Source organism: Anolis sagrei, chromosome 4, assembly GCF_037176765.1.
Source record: "Anolis sagrei isolate rAnoSag1 chromosome 4, rAnoSag1.mat, whole genome shotgun sequence".
In the NCBI taxonomy this organism is placed as follows: Eukaryota; Metazoa; Chordata; class Lepidosauria; order Squamata; family Dactyloidae; genus Anolis; species Anolis sagrei.
In genome coordinates, this window is record NC_090024.1 from 116,505,553 (window position 1) to 116,530,361 (window position 24,809).

A 24,809-nucleotide genomic window follows, 5' to 3' on the forward strand; every position below is an offset into this window, starting at 1 on the left:
CCAGGATGCTGGAAAGAGAGAATAACCCTAGAAGTTTGGTTACAACATGATGCTTAGTATCTTAGACAGAAATTAGGAAAGTGTTGTTGGACTGCAACTCCTGAAAAGCCCCGCTAGTATGGCTACAAATGGACTAAGAGGTTTTGTCAGCTGTAGTACATAATACTATTTTCCCCAAGCTCCGAGTCTGTACAATCTGTCATTCAAGAAGCCCCACACTGCTCACTTGCCATGTATCAAGTAAATGCTTGATGTCTTTTCTCAAGGTTGTTGCTATTAAAAGAGAGAAAGTAGTCACCAAAACACATTAAATTTGTGAAATAGTTGTAATTTTGTTGTCTTTTGCAATTAATTTACAATTTGCAATAAATTAAATATTACTGTATGACATATCAACGGCGAAAATTATATCATTCACACACTAGCTTACATCTATAGGATACCAATCTATTGGAATTCAAAGAAACATACAGCACTGAGTATTCTGAAGTCACACATTCCTGAATGCATCATAAATCAGATGGATTTACAATTGGTGCCATAATGGCTGTTTTGGTCATTAGTTTTAATTCCTAAATATATTATGTTGGATACTAAGATAAGGTAGATTAAGAAGTTTTACAAGTAATGAAAGTGAACAGGAAAACCTTTCTTCTGTGACTAGCTTCACTTAGGAACAAAACCATGATCAGTTTGAAGGATTGGTTATGTCTCTTGTTATGGAGTAAATTTACCAACTAGAAACTTAAGGGATCCATCCAATTCTCTTGTAAGCACACTAGCACATGGACAAGTTGAACCTGGTAAAGGTGAAATTTTACCATCCGTCAAGGAAACTTGTCCACATTGAGAGCCAATGAGCTTCTCATCAGGCACCAAAAATCAAAGAGTTATACCAGATAGAAGAACCTGATATGTCACAATTTGACTTCCTCTAATTTGACTTTCCTCTAATTTCTTTCAAAAAGCAGCAGGGCCCAGTGGAAATGAGAAAAACCTCATGAGCAAAACCACAATTTGCTTCTCCAGAAGATGGAAAGTGGAAATATGAATGTATCATGTCTGCAGTTCAGGGTCAAACCATACACTCTTGTCTTTCTAGAGAAGCAAATTGTCTTCAATGTCAGCGCACAAAAAAACAGGCAAAGGTCACATATCTTGTGGTCAGACTGAACAAACGGAAGTGCTGTGAGGTGATGCTATCTTCCCATGCTTTGCAGTTGGGATTTGCACATAGCCTCTTAAACAAAAACAGATTTCATCAGCAATGCTTTCCAAGGGAGTCAGCTTGTACACTTAGCTATAAGCTATAAAGTAATAAGGAACTAATGACTGACATAACTGTGACATGAACAACATGGCTCAAAAGCAAGAATATGGGTAGATGCACCATGCCCCCCCCCCTCCATTAGACTGGAGAAATGATACAATAACATAAGAAACAGTCTTTAGCTTAATGGTGCTAAGGGAATAGAGTCTTTCTTCCATGTACTACTTCTTGGAAGAAATTTCCCTGGGCACCCTTGACTTGTCCGCAGAGCTCATGTGGATGAGCCCTGACATTGCCAGTTCCAACTTCTCCTTTTATTCCCAGCTTCAACTGTCCCATTTTGTGTATTATTCTCGCTATACACAAACTGCTTTCAGTGTAAAAAAATCGTCATAGCCCAGCCATGGCTTTCTCCAGGGTCTTCACTTGAGACTGTTGTATTCAACCTTACTGAGCAGGTTACGGTAGAATCTGGATTTGAGGAATCTTGGATATGAATCTCTCTCCATCAATACGAAAACAAGTCTTTGGGCCTCATTGAAGCTTGAAGGTGTTGGATCTTGAGCCTCCTTAGCTATGTCCTTCCTTGTGTGAAAGTCAATGTTGACCTAGGGAGAGTAAATTTAACTTTAGCAAAATACATCCTGTTAACATTCTTCTGCTTTAAAAACTGGATTAGTAATGTAAGGACACAGCCCTTTTCAACACTGATAAGCCATTGCTATGTAGTAAAAATCCTACTGTTTGCTCTCATTCATCTTAAGAATCTCAAACAAACATCTGTCTTCTAAGTATATAATGACTCCACGCTTCATGTGGCAGGTGCACCTGCCACATCCCAGAGGTCCCTGCAGGGTTTTGCTTTGTGTTATGATACATAAAAATTATCAAACATTCTTTAGAATGTACAGTCACCATCCACATTTGTGGTTTTTTTGTTTTTTTATTTTTGTGGATATTAGGCTTGGGCGGTTTCGTTCGTTAATTTCGTAATTCGTTATTAATTCGTATTTAAATTAGCTTACGATCCAATATTGAACCATGCAGGACTACTGTGAGGAGTAATTAAAAATCGAAACAATTTTTCCAATTTATTTTGTATTGTTTCGTAATTGTTTCGTAATTGGTTCAAAATTGTTTCGAAATTGTTTTGTAATTGTTTCGTAATTATTTCCGTATTTCTGGTGCAAGTTGTTGTTTGTTTTATCAGTGATAAAAAAAAATAAATTATCACACCAACAGTCAACAACAGAGGGAGAGGGAAGCTTCAGAAGTTCCCCCTGTCCCATTTGGAGCGTTTTTTAGCATATTGCGCAATTGCGTCCACCATTAACGAATCGATTCATAATTTTGCGAAATTTCGTATATTTCGAACTTTTTTAAAGGAAAATTTCAGAATTCTTTTAAAAAACGAAATGCAAGCCCCCCCCTAAAAACAAAACGAGTTTAGAACAAAATTTTTCCGTGGTTACCCAAGCCTAGTGGATATGCTTTTTCACACATTTAATTAAAATGTACTTTTGAGGAATCTTTTTTTCCTCCTGAATGGATCTATGGTCAACCTCTGCTAGAAATCCTTCAGCCATGCTGGAGAACCTACAGAGTTCTAGAGAGAACATCTTTTTAGGAATCTCCATATCCGTCAATGCAGTTCTTGTGGTCAACATGCACCAGAAATTCACAACAGAGTCATGTTGCAGGACCAAGAGAGGTGCTCTCTAAGGTAAACTCAGTCCTGTATTTTTTTTAATTCACACTTTCCCACTTTTTCTGGGATCTTGCATCTCTAACTCCAGAAAATGTGAAAGCCTGACTGTATTGCACTCAATACTATATAATCTGGACAAAATATTTTTATAGTATTCTTTGGTCATTAGGACTCAAGCTATCTTATTTGGTCATTAGGACTCAAGCTCTCTATCCCATTAGAGATCAGAACTGCCCCCTCCCTCATGACGTTCAAGAAATTAACAAAGACCTGGTTGTGGAATGTGGCATTTGACAACTGATTTAATTATTTGCCCACATGAAAGGAGGATGATGAATGGGATTGTGATGGTGTTGGGCGATTTGGCTCTTTTAACTGTGATGATAATGTTTTAATGTGTATGGTGCTGATATTTTAATCGTGTAATGAAGTGGCATTGTGTTGTTATTGTATATTTTTTGTATGTTGACACATGTTGTGAACCGGTCCGAATCCCTCTTTGAAGGTGAGAGGGTCGGTATATAAAATCTCGAAATAAATAAATAAAAAATAATTATATTATGACAGGAAAAATAAAATGGTACCCTGCTATTGAATAAAGGTGAATGCTTCCAGGTAAATGGCTCCCCATGCAGAGATTAACTGTACTGGATTGTCAAATGTTGTATCACTCCAATTATATACATTGGTCTAGAGCAGCAGTTCTCAAACAATGCTCCGGGGAGCCCTTGGGCCTCTGCAAGAGGTGCTTAGGGGCCCCACAGGCGCCCCACCTCCTCTGAGGTTACTGTTGTTGCTTTTGTTGTTGTCGTCATTATTATTACAAAGGCTGGATGGTCATCTGTTGGAGGTACTTTGATTTGTATTTTTCCTGTATAGCAAAAGGGGATTGTACTGGATGGCCCTGAGGGTCTTCTACTGAAATACTGTTAAGTTTACGGTGGTTAAAATTGTTCTTTTTAAATATTGCATTTTTTAAACTTTGTGAATTAGTTCACACAGACACTCTCCATCCGTCACTGACCCAGCCCATGCCTGATATATATACATTAGGCTTGTTTGATCAAGAAAAAATTTGGTTCTAAACTCGCTTCGTTTCCAGGGGGCGCCAGCGTTTCGAATTTCTGAGGACTTCCGAAATTTAAGATTTCAAAATTTCAAAATTTACGAAATTTCGTTAATTACGAATCGATTTGTTAATGGCGGACGCGATTGCGCAATGCGCTAAAAACACCTCCAAACGGGACAGGGGGAACTTCTGAAGCATCCCTCTCCCTCTGTTGCTGACTGTTGGTGATAAAACTTACAACTAACAGAAACCAAATTAAAATAAATTCAGGATGAAATTTAAATACATTAAGTTACTAAAAATACAAATTAAAATCACTTAAAATGGATTAAATAATAAAATAATAAAATAAATAATAAAATAATAAAATAAAATAATAAAATAAGTAATATGATAATAAAATATCTCCAGGAGAAGGAGGAGGAGGAGGAGGAGGAGGAAGAGGAGGAGGAGGAGGAGGAGGAGGAGGAGGAGGAGGAGGAGGATGGGGAGGAAAGGCAATGCTGGCACCTTTTCTCTCCTTCTTTCCCGTCTTAATAATTACGAAATAATTACGAAAATTTGGAAAAATTGTTTCAATTCTTAATTACTCTTCACACTATTCCTGCATGGCTCAATATTGGATTGTAAGCTAATTTAAATACGAATTAATAACGACTTTAGAAACTAATGAACACGATCAAACAAGCCTAATATACATTATATAAAATATATAATATAATATAATAATATTTTTTGGGTCTCCATGAGAAACTTTTGCTTCAAAAAGAGCTCCACAGCATAAAATGTTTGAGAATCCAGGATCTAGAGAAATTTGAACTTACTTGTTTGATGGCATTAGTTTGAACAAATTCCTTGTAAATCTTCTCTGCTTTGCTATGTAAGTGATCAGCTTGGGTTTTCTTATAGTCCTCACAAGCCAGCCAGAATTCAATGTTTTCATCACTGAACTCAGACTTTAGAAACTCCCTGAATGCATCTTGACCATCTGGGATAAACAGAAAAAGGACAAAAAAAGTTTTAGTCATAATCATAGCCACTGAATGACAAGAGTTTCAGTCTAGCATCTACTGGACGATGAATATATTTCCCATCTCTGCTTTAAAGAAGATGTATGCCCGTGACATCTGATTTAGAAAATGGCCTTTGACATCTGAAGATCTAAATATTCCAAAGGCAAAATAGAGTCAGCTCAAGTTAATATTGGAATGGGAAGCTGCCAATGAATCGCAGGTGCTGAAACCTATATTTCAGAGAAATGAACTGGCAAAACTAATTCTGAAGCCCTTCTACACAGCCTTGTAAAATCCAGATTATCTGCTTCAAAGTGGATTATCTGGCTGTGTAGACTCGGATAATTCAGTTGAAAGCAGGTAATGTGGATTATTAGACTTGATATCCTGGATTATATGACAGTGTAGAAAGGCCCTCAGTATTCTTTGCCTACACAAACCACATAAGTCAACAGGAGACCTCAAGGCACACACACCTTTTGAACTTTGAATCATGGCATGACCACCACAGGAATGTTACTTAACCAAGTTTTGTTGTTTTGTTCAAGACTATCATTTCACAATTACACTGTTCAAGTCGTAACTGTTATAATAAAACTTACATGGAGTTGCTAGAAGCTTTTCCAGAGACTGGGACCACTGTATAACTTCTTCGGCAGGGAATCTGAAACAACATTTGGTATAATTAAACAACATGAAATGCAAACTTGACTGTTGAAAATGTATTGGTCTATTCTGGAAAAGACACAGTAGTTAATTTAACACTAGCATTGAAAAGACAGGGTCATTAATTTGTCCTTTTTATTTCTCCATTAGGCATATTTTTTAAAAAGTGTGTTTTTATGTGTGCATGGCTATTCTTGAAAGGGGAGTCTATATACATTTAGCACAATGTCAGATTAAAGAAATTATCTTTCTGTCTGTCTATCTATCTATCTATTAGGGCTGGGTGGTTTCGTTTCGTTAATTCGTAATTCGTTAAAAATTCGTTATTTTTTTTATAACGAAGCTATAACGAACCATTCTGGAGCAACCTAAAAACGAAACGAATTTTAAAATTCGTTTCGTAAATGCTTCGGATTTATTATGTATTCGTTTCGTTATCGGATTGAGGTCGTTTCGTTATTATTTCCGCATGTCTGGGGCAAGTTTTATAGTTGTTTTTTGTTTAATTAGTGAAAAAAAATTATAATATCACACCAACAGTCAACAACAGAGGGAGAGGGAAGCTTCAGAAGTTCCTCCTGTCCCATTTGGAGGTTTTTTAGCATATTGCGCGGTTGCGTCCGCCATTAACGAATCGATTCGTTATTGTTTCGTATTTGTCTCGTTAATGTTTTGTATTTTTTTTAACATTTACGAAATTTCGTAAATATCGAACTTTTTAAAAGAAAAAATTTCGGAATTCTTTTAAATATCGAAACGCAAAAACCCCCAAAAAACGAATCGATTTTAGAAACAAATTTTTCCATTGTTACCCAGGCCTACTATCTATCTATTTATCTATCTATCTATCTATCTATCTATCTCTATCTATCATCTATCATCTATCAATACATTACATCTGTTCAGTGTGTATGTCACCTTTTTGGGTGGAATTGAACCTATAAAGCTGTCTGATATAATCCAATATAATATATAATATAATATAATAGTGGTTTTATCTAGCCCAGTATTGACTGTGGTATCAAGGAATAGTCCCAACCATTCCAGGAGAATTCTTTCCCACCCCTTCTAATGTATAAGTCAACACATTAGTGTATGCAAGACAAAAAACAAAACCCCATCAACGGTGGGAGGGTGATTTTGCACCAGAGAAATAATGGTGTTGTCAGAAAAGGAAGAAACTCACTTTCCCCAGCACTGGTTCCAATATAATTCACCACTTTAGCAGCCTTTTAGAGATTAAATAATGGATCTCCAGAGAGTTCTCTAATTACATCATAGGATTATATGAAGTGAAGTTGCTCAGGAATTCAGAATATTCTGTATGCAATGCACTGCTCTTTGCTTGCTATCTTGTTGTACCCTACTTTTGACCTTTCTACTTTGTTTTACCCCAGGGTTTCCAATGAATTTCATAGCTGAGTGGGTATCTTACCCCAGGACTCAGGGGAGCTTCAGCCCCCCCCCCCCCCGAAATTCTCAGGGTGGTCTGCGAGAAGTCCTTCCTGGTACATTATTTAAACTGTTATGTTTATTCATATCATGATCTGATCACCATGCTCAATATATCCCATATGCATGAGGGTATTGGGGTAATGATACAAAAGGTTTGCTAGGGCAGACCCTCTTTCACTCAGACTCAGCCCCCCACCCCCCCGAATCAAACTCAGCCCCTCCCGAAACAAAAACCTGGCTACGGGCCTGCCAGGACTCCATAGTCCGAGTTCCATACTTGACTCATTCTTGTGTCATACTGATGACACAAAAGATAATGAATTGAGATGACTCAAATGTGTGTAGGTGTTCGTTAAAAACAAATTAAAAATGTATGTATTGACAAGATGATGAGTCAATATGTGCTACCAGTATATTGGCTGTCTTGTCTTACATCCTTTCAAGCCTGACTCTCCTCTGTGATGATGGAGTAGATTAAGTCTATTTACGAGTCTCAGATAGAGTAAACCCATTGAACCAACTGGATTGAGACAGGTCAATTATCATTCAATATTACTATTTAGCAATTGACTCAAGGAACCTACTCCAGTAATGACTAGCAACTGGATTTATGACTTTATTTACAAAAGCTTATTGCCATTTTCTGTCTCAGCATGAGATACGTGAATGAAACATATAACAACTTGTCAACAGGAGGAATGACTACTGGCCCTTCCAGATAGGCCCTATATCCCAGGATCTGATCCCAAGTTTTCTGTTTTAAACTGGATTATATGAGCCTGCACTACCAGATAACCTGGGATAAACAGAAAACCTGGGATCAGATCCTGGGATATAGGGACTGTCTGGAAGGGCCCTATGCCACCAAACTGAAACTGAAATAAATTTCCAGACAAGTACGTTAAAAGCAGTTGTTAGGGATCTGCTGGGGTTCCTTCACAGTTGCAAGACACACACACACACACACACACACACACACACACACATATAATGGTAGTTTAATTTGTTTTCTCAGCTTGCCAGAAAAAAAGTAACAACAATACAAATATAACTCATATAGCAAAATCTTTTTACATGCACCAAGTCCCAATTTGCCCCCTTGTCTTCTAACTAGAAAGTTTCTTTGCCAGCATCGACATTGAGGAGATGTTGAAGGAAGAGAGAAAAACAGACTTTTTATGATGGGTTGCAGCATTCTGCTTGCAGTAAACAATGTAATAGACCTTGAACTGGGAAAGAATGAGATTCTAGTCTACCAAGGTAGCTGGTAAGGTAAACAATGGCTATACTGACTGAGTATGCATGAAGAGAAAAACAGAAAGAAAAAGAGAAAGCAGATAAGCCTGCCTCACTAATTTCCTAATACATTGAAAAAGCAAATACCTTTTCAATTTTGCCATTAAATGTAGATCATAAGAAAAATGACGTCAAAGAGATGTATTTTTGAAGAAATTTTCAAGTAGAAGGCTCAATAGGTATTTGTTTGCTTATGCAAATTTGGGCCCCTTCTACACTGTTATATAATCCAGATTATCAACATAGATAATACACATTATCTGCTTTGAACAGGACTATATTTCTTTATTTCTTTATTTACTTCACTTGTATACCGCTATTCTCAGCCCTTAGGCGACTCATAGCAGTTAACAACAATAATAGCAAAAATTCAATGCAGCATAACAAGGTATTTAAAAACAATTAACACAATAGCAGACTAAGCAATTAAACAACAATAAGCATTCATTCATTGGCGTCTCACAACTAGAATCATGATCCAAACTCGTCATCTGTAGTTCCATTTCCTAAAATTCATTGCACTGCCTATTCAAACGCCTGTTCAAATAACCAGGTTTTCACTTTTCTCCGAAATACCATCAATGAGGGAGCCGATCTAATGTCCATGGGAAGGGCATTCCACAGCCGAGGGGCTACCACCGAGAAGGCCCTGTCTCTCGTCCCCGCCAGCCATGCCTGTGTTGCAGGCGGGATCGAGAGCAGGGCCTCCCCGGAAGATCTCAAAGTCCTAGTGGGTTCGTAGGCGGAGATGCGATCGGATAGGTAACTTGGGCCAGAACCGTTTAAGGCTTTATAGGCCAAAGCCAGCACTTTGAATTGGGCCCGGTAGCAAATTGGTAGCCAATGGAGTCTACACTGCCATATAATCCAGTCCAAAGCAGATAATCATTTGTTGTGTTTTTAATTGCACTGACATTGTTATGATAATATGTACCTTGTAAACCGCATTGAGTCACCTGTTTGGGCTGAAAAATGCGGTATAGAAGTAAAGCAAATAAATAAATAAATAAATAAATAAATAAATAAATAATCTGGATTTTATATGGCAGTGTAGAAGGGCCTTGGCTATTCCCTTTCATTTGTGCATATTGATAGTTTTGACGAAAAGTATGCTAAGTTGTACTCTTTATTGTGGTATTGGACTCTATTACTATTGTTTCAGAGTTATTTCTAACTTTGGTACCAAAGTTTCTCTTAAATAATAATAATAATAATAATAATAATAATAATAATAATAATAATAATCTTTATTTATATCCCGCCACCATTCCCCAAAGAGGACTTGGGGCATCTAACATGAGGCCAATCCCAAAAATAAGACAGCAAAGTTAGACACAAAATAACAGAAAATTACATCACAACAAAAGACATAAAGTAACAAAACAAAATAAACAGTGCAAAATAACATAATAAAAATCAAACACAAAGGGTGGGCCAAATGTGCATGAGAAAATGTTAAAACGTTAAAACTCTGGGTGAGATAGGAATAGAAAAAAAAGTGTATTTATGAGGAAAAAGCCCAAGAAGGAGTAGTAGTGGGGTTTGGCCCTCATTAAGAACAGGGAAAGTGCATCATGAGGACAATTGTAGATGGAAACAAACAAAATGGTTTAAATGGTCACTCTCTGAAGGCACATTGGAAGAGCCAAGTTTTTAGAGCTTTCTTAAAGGCTGCTAGTGTTGGGGCTTGCCTAATCTCACCAGGTAGTGAGTTCCAAAGCTGGGAGGCCACAGCAGAGAAGGCTCTCTCTCTCGTTCTCACAAGTCGTGCCTGGGATAGAGGAAGGGAAAAAGGAAGGCCTCTCCAGAAGATTGAAGAGATCATGCAGGTTTATGGTAGTCACAAAGGTAGGTGGGTCCCAAACCATTCAGGGCTTTATAGGTGATGACCTGCACTTTGAATTGGGACCGGGAGATGAATGGCAGCCAATGGAGCTCCTTGAACAGGGGGGGTTGACTGCTCCCTGTAATTCGTCCCAGTTAGTAGTCTGGCTGCCAAACGTTGGACCCGTTGGAGTTTCTGGGCCATCTTCAAGGGAAGCCCTACATAGAGTGCATTGCAATAGTCCAGTCTAGAGGTAACTAAGGCGTGGACCACCGTGGTCAAGTCAGACTTCATGAGGTATAGTCGCAGCTGGCGCACAAGTTTTAATTGTGCAAAGGCACTCCCAGCCGCCGCCAACACCTGCGCATCAAGCGTCAAGTAAAGCGCAGAAACATATTTAATTTGTTAATAGAAGTATGCCTGCACTCATTTCTCTGTCACTTTCCCATTTCTCTTTAACTTTGTCTTTCTCTACATATAATGATAAATATTCTACTTCCTGATAAGCTCTCTCTACTAAAGATACATGTGATCAACTGAAAAAGGACTCTTTTATGCATTCACACTGTTTGCCATACCTTGCTACATGTAGACGAGAAGCCAAAATAAATGAAAACAGGACAAATATTCTTAGATTATATGGTATTACTATAACAACATTAATTAGTTCTTACATTAAATCTTTGGAAGTAGAATATTTGATGTCAGTTGATTCTATGTGTGGCACAAGAGACAGCACATAGTTTTTCAGTTCTGCACCCCTGCAACCAAGGATAAAACACAATTAGTAAGTATAGCCATCATAGTTTGGGCTGAAATTTACTATGTTATCTGTTCTATAGCCTTTTGCAAAGCTATGCAAAGAAAGTATATCTTTGCCTGGAAAAATATTGCAAAGTAATGAGAGAGGATTGATGTAGAACTAGGGACTCAGTATAGTATAGTGGTTGAGGTGTTGGACTAGGGACTTTGTTACATGGATGAGGTCCGGCATTGCAATTCAACAGCCTTCATGGCAAATTGGGACAGCAGCGTGGCACACCCGGCACCCTAGCTGGCAGCCGATGCTTCCCCATAACATGTGGTGAAGCATTGCCATGTGGCTTGATGCTGCTGTAGCTCCGTTGTTCCTAATGGAACATGGGGAGGCTACTGTGTTACTGGCACAGTGTCCCACCATGTGGCCTATATCATCTGATGGGCATCATGGACCTCCGTGAGTGAACTGGGGCAGAAGCATCCTAGCACGTTTACTTTTTATCATGTGATGAAGTTCTACGGCACTGGGGGACCAGGATTTGAATTCCTTCTTAGCCATAGACACCCCCTGGATGACTTGTGGTCCTCTCAGCTTGAGAGGAACACAAGAACAAAACTCTTCTAACAAATTCTGCCCCCAAATGCCATGATAGGCTCACTTTAGGGTCACAACAAGTCGGAAATAACTTTTAGGCACACAACAAAAAAGAAAACTATATTGATTTTATGAGCCACATGCTAAAAAATCCCCCCCACATCTTAGAATTTCCTCTTCTGAAGTATGAATCTGACTAAAGTAAATCCTTTGAATCAATTATTGATTAATGAGTCAGTTTGTCAGGAAATCTCACTGCTTTGCCAGATCTATTCTAGTTGGGACCAAGAATAGAATTCAGACCACAGGAATTTTTTTTGTTGTGTCAGGAGCAAGTCGCTTCTGGTGTGAGAGAATTGGCCGTCTGCAAGGATGTTGCCCAGGGGACGCCTGGATGATTTGATGTTTTATAGAATCATAGAATCATAGAATCAAAGAGTTGGAAGAGACCTCATGGGCCATCCAGTCCAACCCCCTGCCAAGAAGCAGGAATATTGCATTCATTTATCATCCTTGTGGGAGGCTTCGCTCATGTCCTCGCATGAAGAGCTGGAGCTGATAGAGGGAGCTCATCCGCCTCTCCCCGGATTCGAACCTGCGACATGTCAGTCTTCAGTCCTGCCGGCACAAGGGTTTAACCCACTGCGCCACCGGGGGCTCCAAGACCATAGGATGCAGACTCCTTAATGGTTATTCTGTAGGGAAAAAGAAGTTTGAACCCATTGCCATATACTACTCTCTGGAGCAAGCTTGCTCCCTTCTCACTTTGACATGCCTAACATTGCCATAGGAATGGATAACACTTACATTGTAACCTTATTGCTGTTTAGTCAAAAAGAAATAGTACTAATGTTGATGGGACACGGGTTCTAGGGTTGCCTGAGCAAAATCCGAAGATAACCTCTATATCTTTAATGTTAAAGGGGGAAAATTTGCAGTTTTGCTTGTCATATAGCCAGGTAAGACACAACTTTTACCAAAATTATTGTTTCTATACAACTAATAGAGGTACAATTTTCATTATGTTAAACCCAATTGGACCACATCCTTAAAATGGAGGATGAATTGCATTATACCAGGTTTTTAATAATAGAATTCTATGATTTCACACTTTTTTCCCCTATTATTTAATACCCTCTGTTTTGTATTCTAGGGTTGCAGTTTGACATTGGTGAACAGGTCTATGTTAAGCTGCTGAGATACATTTTTGTTCCATATCCATTTTAGAGGCCATACTTACAAAACCTTGCTTTTCTTCTTATGATCTTTGCCTTCTGTGACCTCCTGGTTTTTTTCTTTCATTTCCATGGAATGAGGGTGCCACAACAACAGCCAGGATATTTTTTGCATTCTGTCACACTTTGTGTAGCTGTAGCTTCAGCAGGTCTGACCCCAAATTCTCTGCTGATGGGTTTATATATGTCACTTAACTTGTGAAAAAAGATCTGTTTGTCATGTGCCTGTCACCACAAACTGAGGAACTTCCTTTTTTCTTTGTCGCTCTTATGACGTGCACTGATAGTTTTGTTTTTGAAAACAGACAAAACTGTGGTTAAACTGGCTGGGACCAGGTTTCTTTGCAGACAAAAGTACATCGGAAGATCACTTAAAAAAAAAACCCAGTTTCTCCAAGTTTGTCAAACTTAAGTGAACTGAATTGAAACCACCACAAAAATCGAATTAACAGCTCAAGAAAGCAGTTCAAACAAAAATGCAGCTCTATATATTGTGAATCACTCCAAATTTGTGGGTCTCTTTTAATAAAAAGTATAACATCACTATATATTGTATTGTATTATGTATTGTTTGTTTATTGATTTAGGCATCGACTTGTGCCTTCGTTTGAAAGCCGCCCTGAGTCCCCCCTCGGGGGTGAGAGAGGGGCGGGGTAGAAGTAATTGAAATAAATAATAAATAAATCAGATATCACCTCCATGTGGGAGTCTGATAGAATTCTTATAAAGAAGAAGCCATGATAACTTCACTTTAGGATTGGCATGAATCGGAAATAACTTGAAGGCACACTACAACTTCAGTTAATTTTTTTCTATTCATGATTGGCTCTTTTCTTTTTAAATTGTAACTCAGGGTTGCAGATCACATGTTGTTTCAGTGAAGGGTGTCTTATTTACTGTAGAAAAGCAAACATGCATGTTAACATCATCATCATCATCTTCATCATCATCATCATCATCATCATATTTAATTACTTATTAATCGCCCTCCATCTGAGAATGCTCCAGGCGATTTCCAGCTAAATTGTAAAAGATAAAATACATACATACAGAAATTAAAAATTAACAGAGATCGAATGCTCTAGTAAAAAGCCAGGTCTTAAGTGCTAGAGTAAAAGGTCCTAAGTCATGCATGGCTTTCATATAAGGTGGCAAGGAATTCCATAAGGCAGGGGCAGAAATAGAAAAAGCCCTGCGTCTGGTAATTTCCAAGTGTACTTCTCTAGGACCCAGTATATAGAGTAAGTCACGTTGGGCTGGTCGTTGCGACCTCCAATGCTGGAAGAAGGAGAGGTATGATGGACCCTGGCCGTAAAGAATTTTAACATCCAATAGATGCGATGTGGAAATGAGTCAAAATGTAAAGACATTGGGGAAAAAAGATTATTTTATTATTTTAAAAAGCCCAGGATGTTTTGGTTTGGAGTTATTTTCATGGGTTTCCTTGGATGATTGAAACTTTAAAATCAACCTGCAGGGATTGTAGAAAGGTGTCTCCAAAGCTTATGTCAGAGGAACATCATAAAAACATTCCCAGACCAAAACTTCATGGGCTATTTTTAATAATAAAATCAGCATTATTTTTTTGCATGCATAAGACATCTTTGGGGGGGGAAAAGACACACTTAACAGGTCTTGAAATGGTCACTAACCAGTTGAAGCAACAAGGTCCTCTGGTGGATTTTTAGGTTTCAAAATGGTAATGCTCTGTTGTTGTTCATTCGTTCAGTTGTCTCCGACTCTTCGTGACCTCATGGACCATCCCACGCCAGAGCTCCCTGTCGGCTGTCACCACCCCCAGCTCCTTCATGGTCAGTCCAGTCACTTCCAGGATGCCATCCATCCATCTTGCCCTTGGTCGGCCCCTCTTCCTTTTGCCTTCCACTTTCCCCAGCATAATTGTCTTCTCTAGGTTTTGCTATCTCCTCATGATGTGGCCAAAGTACTTCAACTTTGTCTCTAGTATCCTTCCCTCCAATGAGCACTGAAAAATCAGCAAAACAGGAACTCCCTTCCATTTTATTTCACAAGAAAAAAGTAAGACTACTAAATGGAAGAGTGGAAATATTAAAGCTAAGTGCTATGATATGCAGTAGTATTACTATTTGTCTGCTTTTAGAAAACTAAGAACACAGCAAATGCTAATAATTGGACACTCATCATCATTTTGTCACACTAAACACAATGTACTGTCAGCCACCGAGTACAGGCATATTATTGAAACTGCCATTACTGCTATTTGTAGAAGTAGGAAAATGAGCCTATCATTCTATCGAAGAGATTTGTGGATGACAAATTATGACTTTTACTTTATATGTCACATTTGCATCTATGATTTTCTTCACATCATCAGTCTCCAGTTTAGGGACCTGAATGTTTCTGTCAGCAGCAATAATGATGACTACAGTAGTAATTTCAGGGAAAAACCCAGAAAAGTATTAATTGTAGATAAAAAAAAAAACCAGGGAAGGTTAAGGAGAAAGAAAAGAGTGAAAGGAAAATCACAGTGGGTGGTTCTGGACACCACCAACACTTTCCAGGCAACATAGAAATTTCAAATAATTTAAGGACCCATTGAAAAGAAATAAAAAGGTGGAAATGGCCATTAGCCTGCCATGTCAAGCATCTAATCCAAAATGATTTTCTTTGTTAAAGATTTGGAAAACTTTAAAGGGCTTTGAATGCAAAAGTGTCCCCAGGAAGATTGATTAGGATTACATGAAAGGGTACACAACATTGTCTGACATCCATTTCAATGCAAATAACAACCACAGGCCCTGACTTTTGCTACATAATCAGTTTCCATGGTTTTGTAGAGTGATTAAAAAGGAAGTATATTTTGTGCAATTGGCAGGAAGGATCATAGGCTGAATATAGTGCTCTTTGAGTAAAAGGACAATCACAACACTTGGTCACTACATGAACCTTTCCAGCCTATTTTTAGTTTTGTGGTTGCCTGGCAGATATGACCAACCCTAGTGATCCATTCTTTTCTAGTCTATGACAAAGAAAGCAAAATTAGAATATAGCAATAAAAGACTGGTAGTGTTGCTTTGTCTCAGTAGCCATGTTGTTGCTAAGGAGCCAAGAAAGGGAGGAAAGCGGAAACAAATTCCAGTCCACTTTTAGGATATACATTTGCAGAAGGTTGCTCATATTGTAAATTATAATTAATACATGTGGCTGAACAGAGAATAATTTGGGCATGAAGTGTGGTTGCGAATGGAGTGTGCAGTGTTTGTGATTCACTGAAGAGACAAACCGACAACTTAATGCTTTATGAAGACCACATGTTCTGTGTTGGTTGCACATTGCTAAATGCTTGGATTTTGTCATTCTAAACATTCTTACAAAGGTCTGCGGAATTTTGTTTTGGCTATTTGAATGTATTACATGGGGCTTGTTTGGGTAAGTTTGATTAGGTTGGAGGGCTTTCCAACACATACCTAACGGTTGTATCTGCAGTTTGTTTTATTACATGAATGAATCAATGTAAGAATAAACAAAGGAACTTGGGCTGTGATTTGAATTGTTCACAGAATTTTAGTCTCTCTCTTTCTCCCATACACTCATATTCACTTATGTGGAAATCCATAGGATTTTAGATTACAGTTCTTAGTTCATAATATTACCCTCATATCCTCCATATGAGCTCTTCATAGACAACCAATAAGTTGCTTTGGAAAAAGAATGCTAGACTAAAATGAGCCTTTGGTCTTATAGGGCAAGGCTCTTGTTCTGCTACTATAATATGAGTCAGAACATGAACTATGTGAGAATTTCTATAGCTTCATATTCCTGAATTTATATAAAAATTCTTGCAGCTGCAGAGGACATTCTCTGTCTTGTTAATCCTTTCATATCTGTAGAGAGAATGTGCTTGATGTAAATCCTTGCAACATTTGTCTGGTGCTTGAACATAGGGTTATTTCATAGTCCCACACTGAGACCTAGGGATAACCATTCATGATGTGATAACGTAATGCTTCAGGGATCATGCTGCAAAAGGTAGTATCTGGTAGTGCCATTAGGTATGATACATTTAGTGTTGACCTCTGCTGCACAGAATATGCTGCTCATTTTTAAACTAATAAAAATGTTTATCTACTAGGCCAGTGCGATCAAAGAAAAAAAGTTTCAATACTCATTATGAAATTAGGGGGTAGAGTAGGGAAAAAATATTTCTAAAGTGCTTACGAAATTGGACGGGGGTCTGTATCATAACTATAATGAGTTGACTACTTTTCTGTTACTTTTAAAAAGTTATTGTGTCAATGGGGAATGTTCAAGGGCTCCTATCTCCCTCATTGTTAGAGCTATTGGTGGAAAACTTGCTATGATTGCAGAATACATTTACCACTGTTAGACCATCAAGTTTCAGAATATTTCACTCATCCATGGATTTTGGGGAAATTTTCAAACTTTTTGCAAACAACATTTTCTTTTACAAAAACTACAAGAGCTAACTACTTGAATTTTCTATATAATGACACAAGATAACATGGGATCATTCCCCTGCAATTTTCAGAAATATTTATACATCTACTGGTTTTTGGAAAAAATTGACAAAAACGTTTTTTTAAGCCACAATACCTATCTCATTGAATATCTTTATTTATTTACCATATTTATACTTCACCTTTCACACCCCGCACGGGACTCAAGGTGGCTTACATATATAGGTAGCAATTTGATGTCATGCAAACATACATTACAAAATAAACATATACATGAGGAAGAACTTCCTGACTGTGAGAGCCGTTCAGCAGTGAAACTCTCTGACCCGGAGTGTGGTGGAGGCTCCTTCTTTGGAAGCTTTTAACAGAGACTGGATGGCCATCTGTCAGGGGTGATTTGAATGCAATATTCCTGCTTCTTGGCAGGGGGTTGGACTGGATGGCCCATGAGGTCTCTTCCAACTCTTTGATTCTATAATTCTATGATTAAACAATCATTAAAACATACCAAAACCTTAAAACCACTTATTTAAAATAATGTCTTTAATCAATAGTTTAAGGATTTCTTCCCAGCCCAGCACAGATTAACTTAATAGTATTGAAGTATTACTTCTTGGGAGGAGAGCAATGTCCAATCTCGATAAAATAGTGAAGAGTAGAGACATCACACTGGCAATGAAGATCTGCATAGTAAAAGCAATGGTATTCCCCATAGTCACCTACAGATGTGAGAGCTGGACCATAGGGAAGGCTGAGCGAAAGAAAATAGATGCTTTTGAACTGTGGTGTTGGAGGAAAATTCTGAGAGTGCCTTGGACTGCCAGAAGATCCAACCAGTCCATACTTCAGGAAATAAAGTCCGACTGCTCATTGGAGGGAAGGATAGTAGAGGCAAAGATGAAGTACTTTGGCCACATCATGAGGAGACAGGAAAGCTTAGAGAAGACAATGATGCTGGGGAAAATGGAAGGCAAAAGGAAGAGGGGCTGACCAAGGGCAAGATGGATGGATGGCATCCTTGAAGTGACTGGATTGACCTTGAAGGAGCTGGGGGTGGTGATGGCCGACAGGGCGTGGGCTGGCCCATGAGGTCATGAAGAGTCTGAAATGACTGAACGAATTAACAACAACAAATTGAAGTATCAGTCAGTCCTCTTTACAGAATTGTAAACTACTTAGGTGGCTGACAGTTGCTACAGAAAGAAAACATTTCTCATTCTAGTCTCATTGGGATTTTCTGATGCTGAGCAGAATTCTGGAAAATGTAGTTTAGGGCAGAGCCTTTTGAATTCTCTGCCACAGAGCTCCATTGTACAATGGCCAAAAAAGGATAATAGTGTGCATATGCATATGTGTATGAGATCAACAGAATTCTAACCAATGTGTAGGTTGACCACCAAAATATAGGTCAATGCTACCATTAAAAAAATGAGCCTGTGTTAAGGCTTCCTGTGAGGAATGTCCTTTCCATGCATTGAACTAAATCTTTTCTAGAACTTAGATATTTTTTTTGTTTTTGAATGTCTCTCACAGACACTACATTTATTTATTTATTTATTTACCACTTTCTCACCTCAGCCGGGGGGGGGGGGGGGAACGGGACGACTCAAGGCGGTTTCCTTACATTCATACACATATAGGAGAATTTTATAATTGGCACCACTTAATGCACAATGAAGCAGAACAGTATATTCTGTGGTCATCTTTTGTTCTGGCTTTTGGAACAACTCCCAGGTCCTGTCCACACAACTGAATAAAATCCCACATTTTTTGCTTTGAACTGGAATACGTGGCAGTGTGGACTCAGATAACCCAGTCCAAAGCAGATATTGTGGGATTTTCTGCCTTGATATTCTGGTTTATATGTCTGTGTGGAAGGGCCCTCTGAAATGCCATGGCCAAAAGCTCAACTAATCCAAAATAAGTAACTTTACAAAGCTCTGATTTTGATATATGTGCAATAGGGCTGGGCGGTTTCATTTCGTTAATTCGTAATTCGTTAATAATTCGTTAATTTTTTCAATTACAAAACGATAACGAACCATTCTGGAGCAATTATGAAAAAAAACGAATTTTCAAAAACGTTTTGAAATGCTTCGTATTTCGATATTGTATTCGTTTCGTTATTGTTTTGAGGTCGTTTAGTTATTATTTCCGCATGTCTGGGCCAGTTTTATGGTTTAATTAGTGAAATAAAATTATAATATCACACCAACAGTCAACAACAGAGGGAGAGGGAAGCTTCAGAAGGTTTTGGAGGTTTTTTAGCGTATTTCGCGGTCGCGTCCGCCATTAACGAATCGATTCGTTATTGTTTCGGAAATAGATTCGTTAATTTTTTACCATTTACGAAATTTCGTAAATATCGAACTTTTTAAAAGGAAAATTTTGTAATTATTTTAAATATCGAAACAAAAAAACCCCCCAAATACAAATCGATTTTAGAAACAAATTTTTCCGTTGTTACCCAGGCCTAATGTGCAACACTAGACTCTGTTTTTAGGTGGCAGAGATAGCCATTTTAGAAAAGTCACCTGTTTCCTATTATAATGAAACTAGTTTCTATTTCCTTTAAATCGTTTGCTTGGGAGAAGCGACCGCTTACATGCTATCTTTTTAGATCAGATCAAAAGAGAAATGCATTTCTATGAAATCATTTGCTTTCATACTCAGCACTCTATTCTGCAGAGTTGCAAATTTAGGGCATTTCCAGACATACATTGAACCCATTTCAGAGCAGGTTAAGTAAACCAGCTCCTAATTAGGTTAAAGTCCCCACACCCCAGGGGAAAGAATGGTCTTTCCTATTGGTGGGCCACACTGCCATGCCCCCCCCCCCCCCAAACCCTATTAAAATAAAAGGAAAACTTACCGGGTGCCATTAGGCCTCTCTTCAGGCCAGATGGAACATACCAATGGGAAGGAGGTGGGCACCATCTCACATCTTTGACTTCAGGAGCCCAAAAGGTGTGAGATGGGTTTGCAGATAGACCCCCAGGTAGTCCTAGGACTACAGGGCAGTCTGTCCCCACAGGGGCCATAGCCACTAGACTGTGCCTTTCGCAGAGGCACAGGTTTAATGGGCTATCAAATTAATTTGGGACAAAGCAGGGTTTTCCTGCTTTGTCTTGAATTAATCCTCTTTTACTGGATGCATTGTTTGGATACCTCCAGTAAAAGTGTGACAAGGCCTGGGACATGGGCCCTGTGTGGATGGGACCTTAGTTTCAAGAGACCCAAGGCTTTCTAGTTTGAGTCTAGTTGTTGTTGTTGTTGTTCATTTGTTCAGTCGTCTCCGACTCTTCGTGATCTCATGTACCAGTCCACGCCAGAGCTCCCTGTCGGCCGTCACCACCCACAGCTCCTTCAAGGTCAGTCCAATCACTTCAAGGATGCCATCCATCCATCTTGTCCTTGGTCGACCCCTCTTCTTTTTGCCTTCCACTTTCCCCAGCATAATTGTCTTCTCTAGGCTTTGCTGTCTCCTCATGATGTGGCCAAAGTACTTCAACTTTGTTTCTAGTATCCTTCCCTCCAATGAGCAGTCGGGCTTTATTTCCTGGAGGATGGACTAGTTGGATCTTCTCGCAGTCCAAGGCACTCTCAGCACTTTCCTCCAGCACCACAGCTCAAAAGCATCGATCTTCCTTCGCTCAGCCTTCCCTAAGGTCCAGCTCTCACATCCGTAGGTTACTACAGGGAATACCATGGCTTTGACTAGGCGGATCTTTGTTGCCAGTCTGATGTCTCTACTCTTCACTATTTTATCGAGACTGGACATTGCTCTCCTCCCAAGAAGTAAGCGTCTTCTGATTTCCTGGCCACAGTCTGCATCTGCAGTAATCTTTGCACCTAGAAATACAAAGTCTGTCACAGCCTCCACATTTTCTCCCTCTCTTTCCCAGTTGTCAATCATTCTTGTTGCCATAATCTTGTTTTTTTTTATGTTTAGCTGCAACCCAGCTTTTGCGCTTTCTTCTTTCACCTTGATTAGAAGGCTCCTCAGCTCCTCCTCGCTTTCGGCCATCAGAGTGGTGTCATCTGCATATCTGAGGTTGTTAATGTTTCTTCCAGCAATTTTTACCCCAGCTTTGCATTCATCGCATGATGTGTTCTGCATACAAGTTAAAAAGGTTGGGTGAGAGTATGCAGCCTTGCCGTATGCCTTTGCCAATCTTGAACCAGTCTGTTGTTCCGTGGTCAGTTCTTACTGTTGCTACTTGGTCCTTGTACAGATTCCTCAGGAATCTAGTTATGCGTCTAGTTATCTTCAGGGAACTTTGCTTAAATACCAGTGGAAATTCCTACAATCAGATTATTACCTATAAGTGAGTTAAAAAGCAATTCATTCATGAACAAATGAAGGATGTAGGCTCCTTCTACATTGCCATATTAAATACTGGGAGCTGTAGTAAAAAAAAAGTTTGGTGCAGTAGTTCAAATCTGTGATTGGCCATTAATATCCCCTGTGTGACCTTGGGCACGTTACATACTCTGAGCCTTAGAAAATCTCATGATAGTTTTACTTTAGGGCTCTCAAAAGTAAAAATGTACACAACAACAATAGGACCCTGCTATAGGCTACCAAAGAGCATGGAACGTTCTTACTGAGGATTTGAAATTCTAGGAAAACTTAAATTCAGTTCCTGTGTTCCTCCTTCTAAGAAATGTACTTACTTATTTATCTCCAAATATTTATCTATCATCTAAACCAAAGAACTTAAAAGTGTTGATCCTTGTTGTAACAAGCAAAACACACATTTACGCAAAAATAGTCATTGAGGTTGATGAATAAATAATAATAATAAAACTTTATTTGTATACCGCTCTACCTCCTGAAGCAACTCAGGGCAGCTTCCAACATATAGGGCAAAGATACAATTGCCAAGAAGAAAATTATATAGATTAAAATAAAAGCATCATAAAACACAAAAATCCTACAAAAACACAACAATAAAATTTTAAACCAATTGCAATTATAACTCCATCAGACAAGGTTCAACAAAACCGAAACCAATGGCCTTAAAAGGGAGGTTGGGCTGGAATAAACTGTGAAGACATGCTTAAATAAGTATGTTTCCACATGCATCTAAATGTAATTGAAAACTTATATGAAATATATGAATATATGTACATTTTAAAGAATTGTATGTGATCATTACAACTTTATAAAACTGGGGTTGGATCCACACTGCCAGATTATCCAGATTATCTGCTTTGAATTGGATTCTATGAGTCTACACATACTATGAGTCTACACTTTCCTATGGCTGGGTCAACTGGGCAGTGGGGACATCCAGCTGCCTACCCTGGATGGCAAGGCGTGACGCCCGTCATCATTGGTAAAGAGTCTTGGAGTCCTTTTGGACCCTCTGCTGACGATGGAGGCCCAGGTCTCCGTCGTTAGCAGAACCGCCTTTTTTCATCTGCGGCATGCTAGACGGCTGGCCCTCTACCTGTCCAGGGATGACCTAGCTATTGTGATCCAGGTTACGGTCATCTCAAGACTGGACTACTGTAACGCCTTCTATATTGGCCTTCCTCTGTCGGTGATCCAGAAGCTCAAGTTGGTACAAAATGCAGCTGCTCAGCTTCTTGCGGGAATTCCGATGAGATGCCACATAACACCAATCTTACTACAGCTGTATCGGTTACCAATTGAGCACCGGATCACTTTCAAAGTGATGGTACTCACCTTTAAGGCCTTGCATGGTCTGGGGCCGATGTACCTGATGGACCGCCTCACCCCCTATCAACCCCAGAGATCCCTCCATTCTGAGGACCAAGATCTATTGGAAATTCCCAATGTCAAGACCTTGCATCTAACTGCAACCAGACGCAGAACCTTTACAGCAGTGGCACTATCACTCTGGAATACTCTGCCACCTGAAGTCCGTGCCTTGCGGGACTTATCAGCTTTCCGCAGGGCATGTAAGACATATCTGTTTCGACAGGACTTTGGTTTTTAATATTGCTGTTTTTAAACTGTTTTAAATTGTTCTTAAATTGTGTTAGATTTTAGCCATTCTTGTAAGCTTCTCCGAGCCCCAGGGGAGTGGCGGCATATAAGTTTGAATAATAAATAAATAAATAAATAAATAAATATAATCCATCTCAAAGCAGATAATCTGGAATTTATGACAGTGCAGATCCAAGCTAGGCTGAACATGGGGTTAATGCTAGTTTGGCTGTCTCATGTGACAAACAAAGAAAGAATTTATTTTTGAAATATTTCAATTGTTTGGTGTTTTTTTTTACCAATACTTTGGGAACAGCTACTCTGGTGCAATAAGTTCTTCTTAAAAAGTCCATTTGTCTGTGTGGTGTTCTTCATCATCATGCTTCTGCAAGACATATCAGGATGCTTCAGCAGTGAAAAGGAGGTGCTAACTGAGAACACATACCTTGGCTAATTTATACCAGTCAGACTTGTCTCCACCACTGAAACCAACATGTAGAACTGGATATCCTGTTTGGGGCTGCCTTATGAATGGAAATGGCAACTTTGGAGGATTGTGAAACTCTGAACCCACAACACTATGTAAAAAGATATCTTGTGTGCATATCTGCATTTACATGTGCTCAACCACAGGAACGCTGTAGCCCACTGAACAGCTCTAAGGACGTATGTCATTTGTCTGGTGCCTTTCCTGTCGTGCAGTCTCTGCTGATGTTCTCAGGTAAACAATGAACCACAAAGAAGCGAGCTTGTTTATCAGTTTACTCTCAACTTTTCTCCTAGGAAACACAAACATATTTGAAAGATATGAGATTAATTCCATTGACTCTTTTGGGAGGTCAGAATAATTTGGATTTCTGTAATCATATGTAATTATTGTTGCACAAAATGTGAAGGGAAAGATAACACCAAATTATTCTATAAATAACTCCACTGACCAGGAAATCGAAGGAAATGGGAAGCCTATGGATTCAATCTGGATTTAAGATACTTTTCACATGGGGAGAGTGTGGCCTTCAAGCGTCATGAACCCTCCAACCATTCCCGAAGACTTCATTCTGGTTATTAAAGTTTTTTTATTTACTAAAAATGCCTTCTATTTACTTCACTTCCAATTTATTGCCTGCTTGAAAAAAATCACCTATGGCAACTGAGGCTGGATCTACACTGACACCCAAAATCCAGATTATCTTCTTTGGACTGGAGTATATGGCAGTGTATACTCATATAATCCAGTTTAAAGCTCTACGTGGGGCTGCCCTTGAAGACGGCTCGGAAGCTCCAACTGGTCCAACGATCAGCAGCCAGGATGCTAACTGGGGCCCCTTACAGAGAGAGGTCAACCCTCCTGTTCAAGGAGCTCCACTGGCTGCCATTTATTTTCCGAGCCCAATTCAAGGTGCAGGTGCTTACCTACAAAGCCCTGAACGGTTTGGGACCAGCCTACCTGTGTGACCGCATCTCCATCTACGAACCCATGCGTTCTCTTCGGTCGTCTGGAG

The 24,809-nt window shown here is 39.1% G+C and overlaps 1 protein-coding gene across 1 annotated transcript; it reads right to left on the reverse strand.

Moving 5' to 3' along the window:
* Positions 1–1,024: 1,024 nt before the first annotated feature.
* RGS1 (regulator of G protein signaling 1) lies at positions 1,025–13,071 on the reverse strand. Its single transcript, XM_060771628.2, has 5 exons — positions 12,897–13,071; positions 10,977–11,063; positions 5,663–5,724; positions 4,872–5,035; positions 1,025–1,878 (listed from the first exon to the last, which is right to left on the reverse strand). Exons 1-5 carry the CDS (start codon positions 13,004–13,006, stop codon positions 1,693–1,695), a joined length of 609 nt encoding a protein of 202 aa, XP_060627611.2. The 5' UTR covers positions 13,007–13,071; the 3' UTR covers positions 1,025–1,692.
* Positions 13,072–24,809: the final 11,738 nt, after the last annotated feature.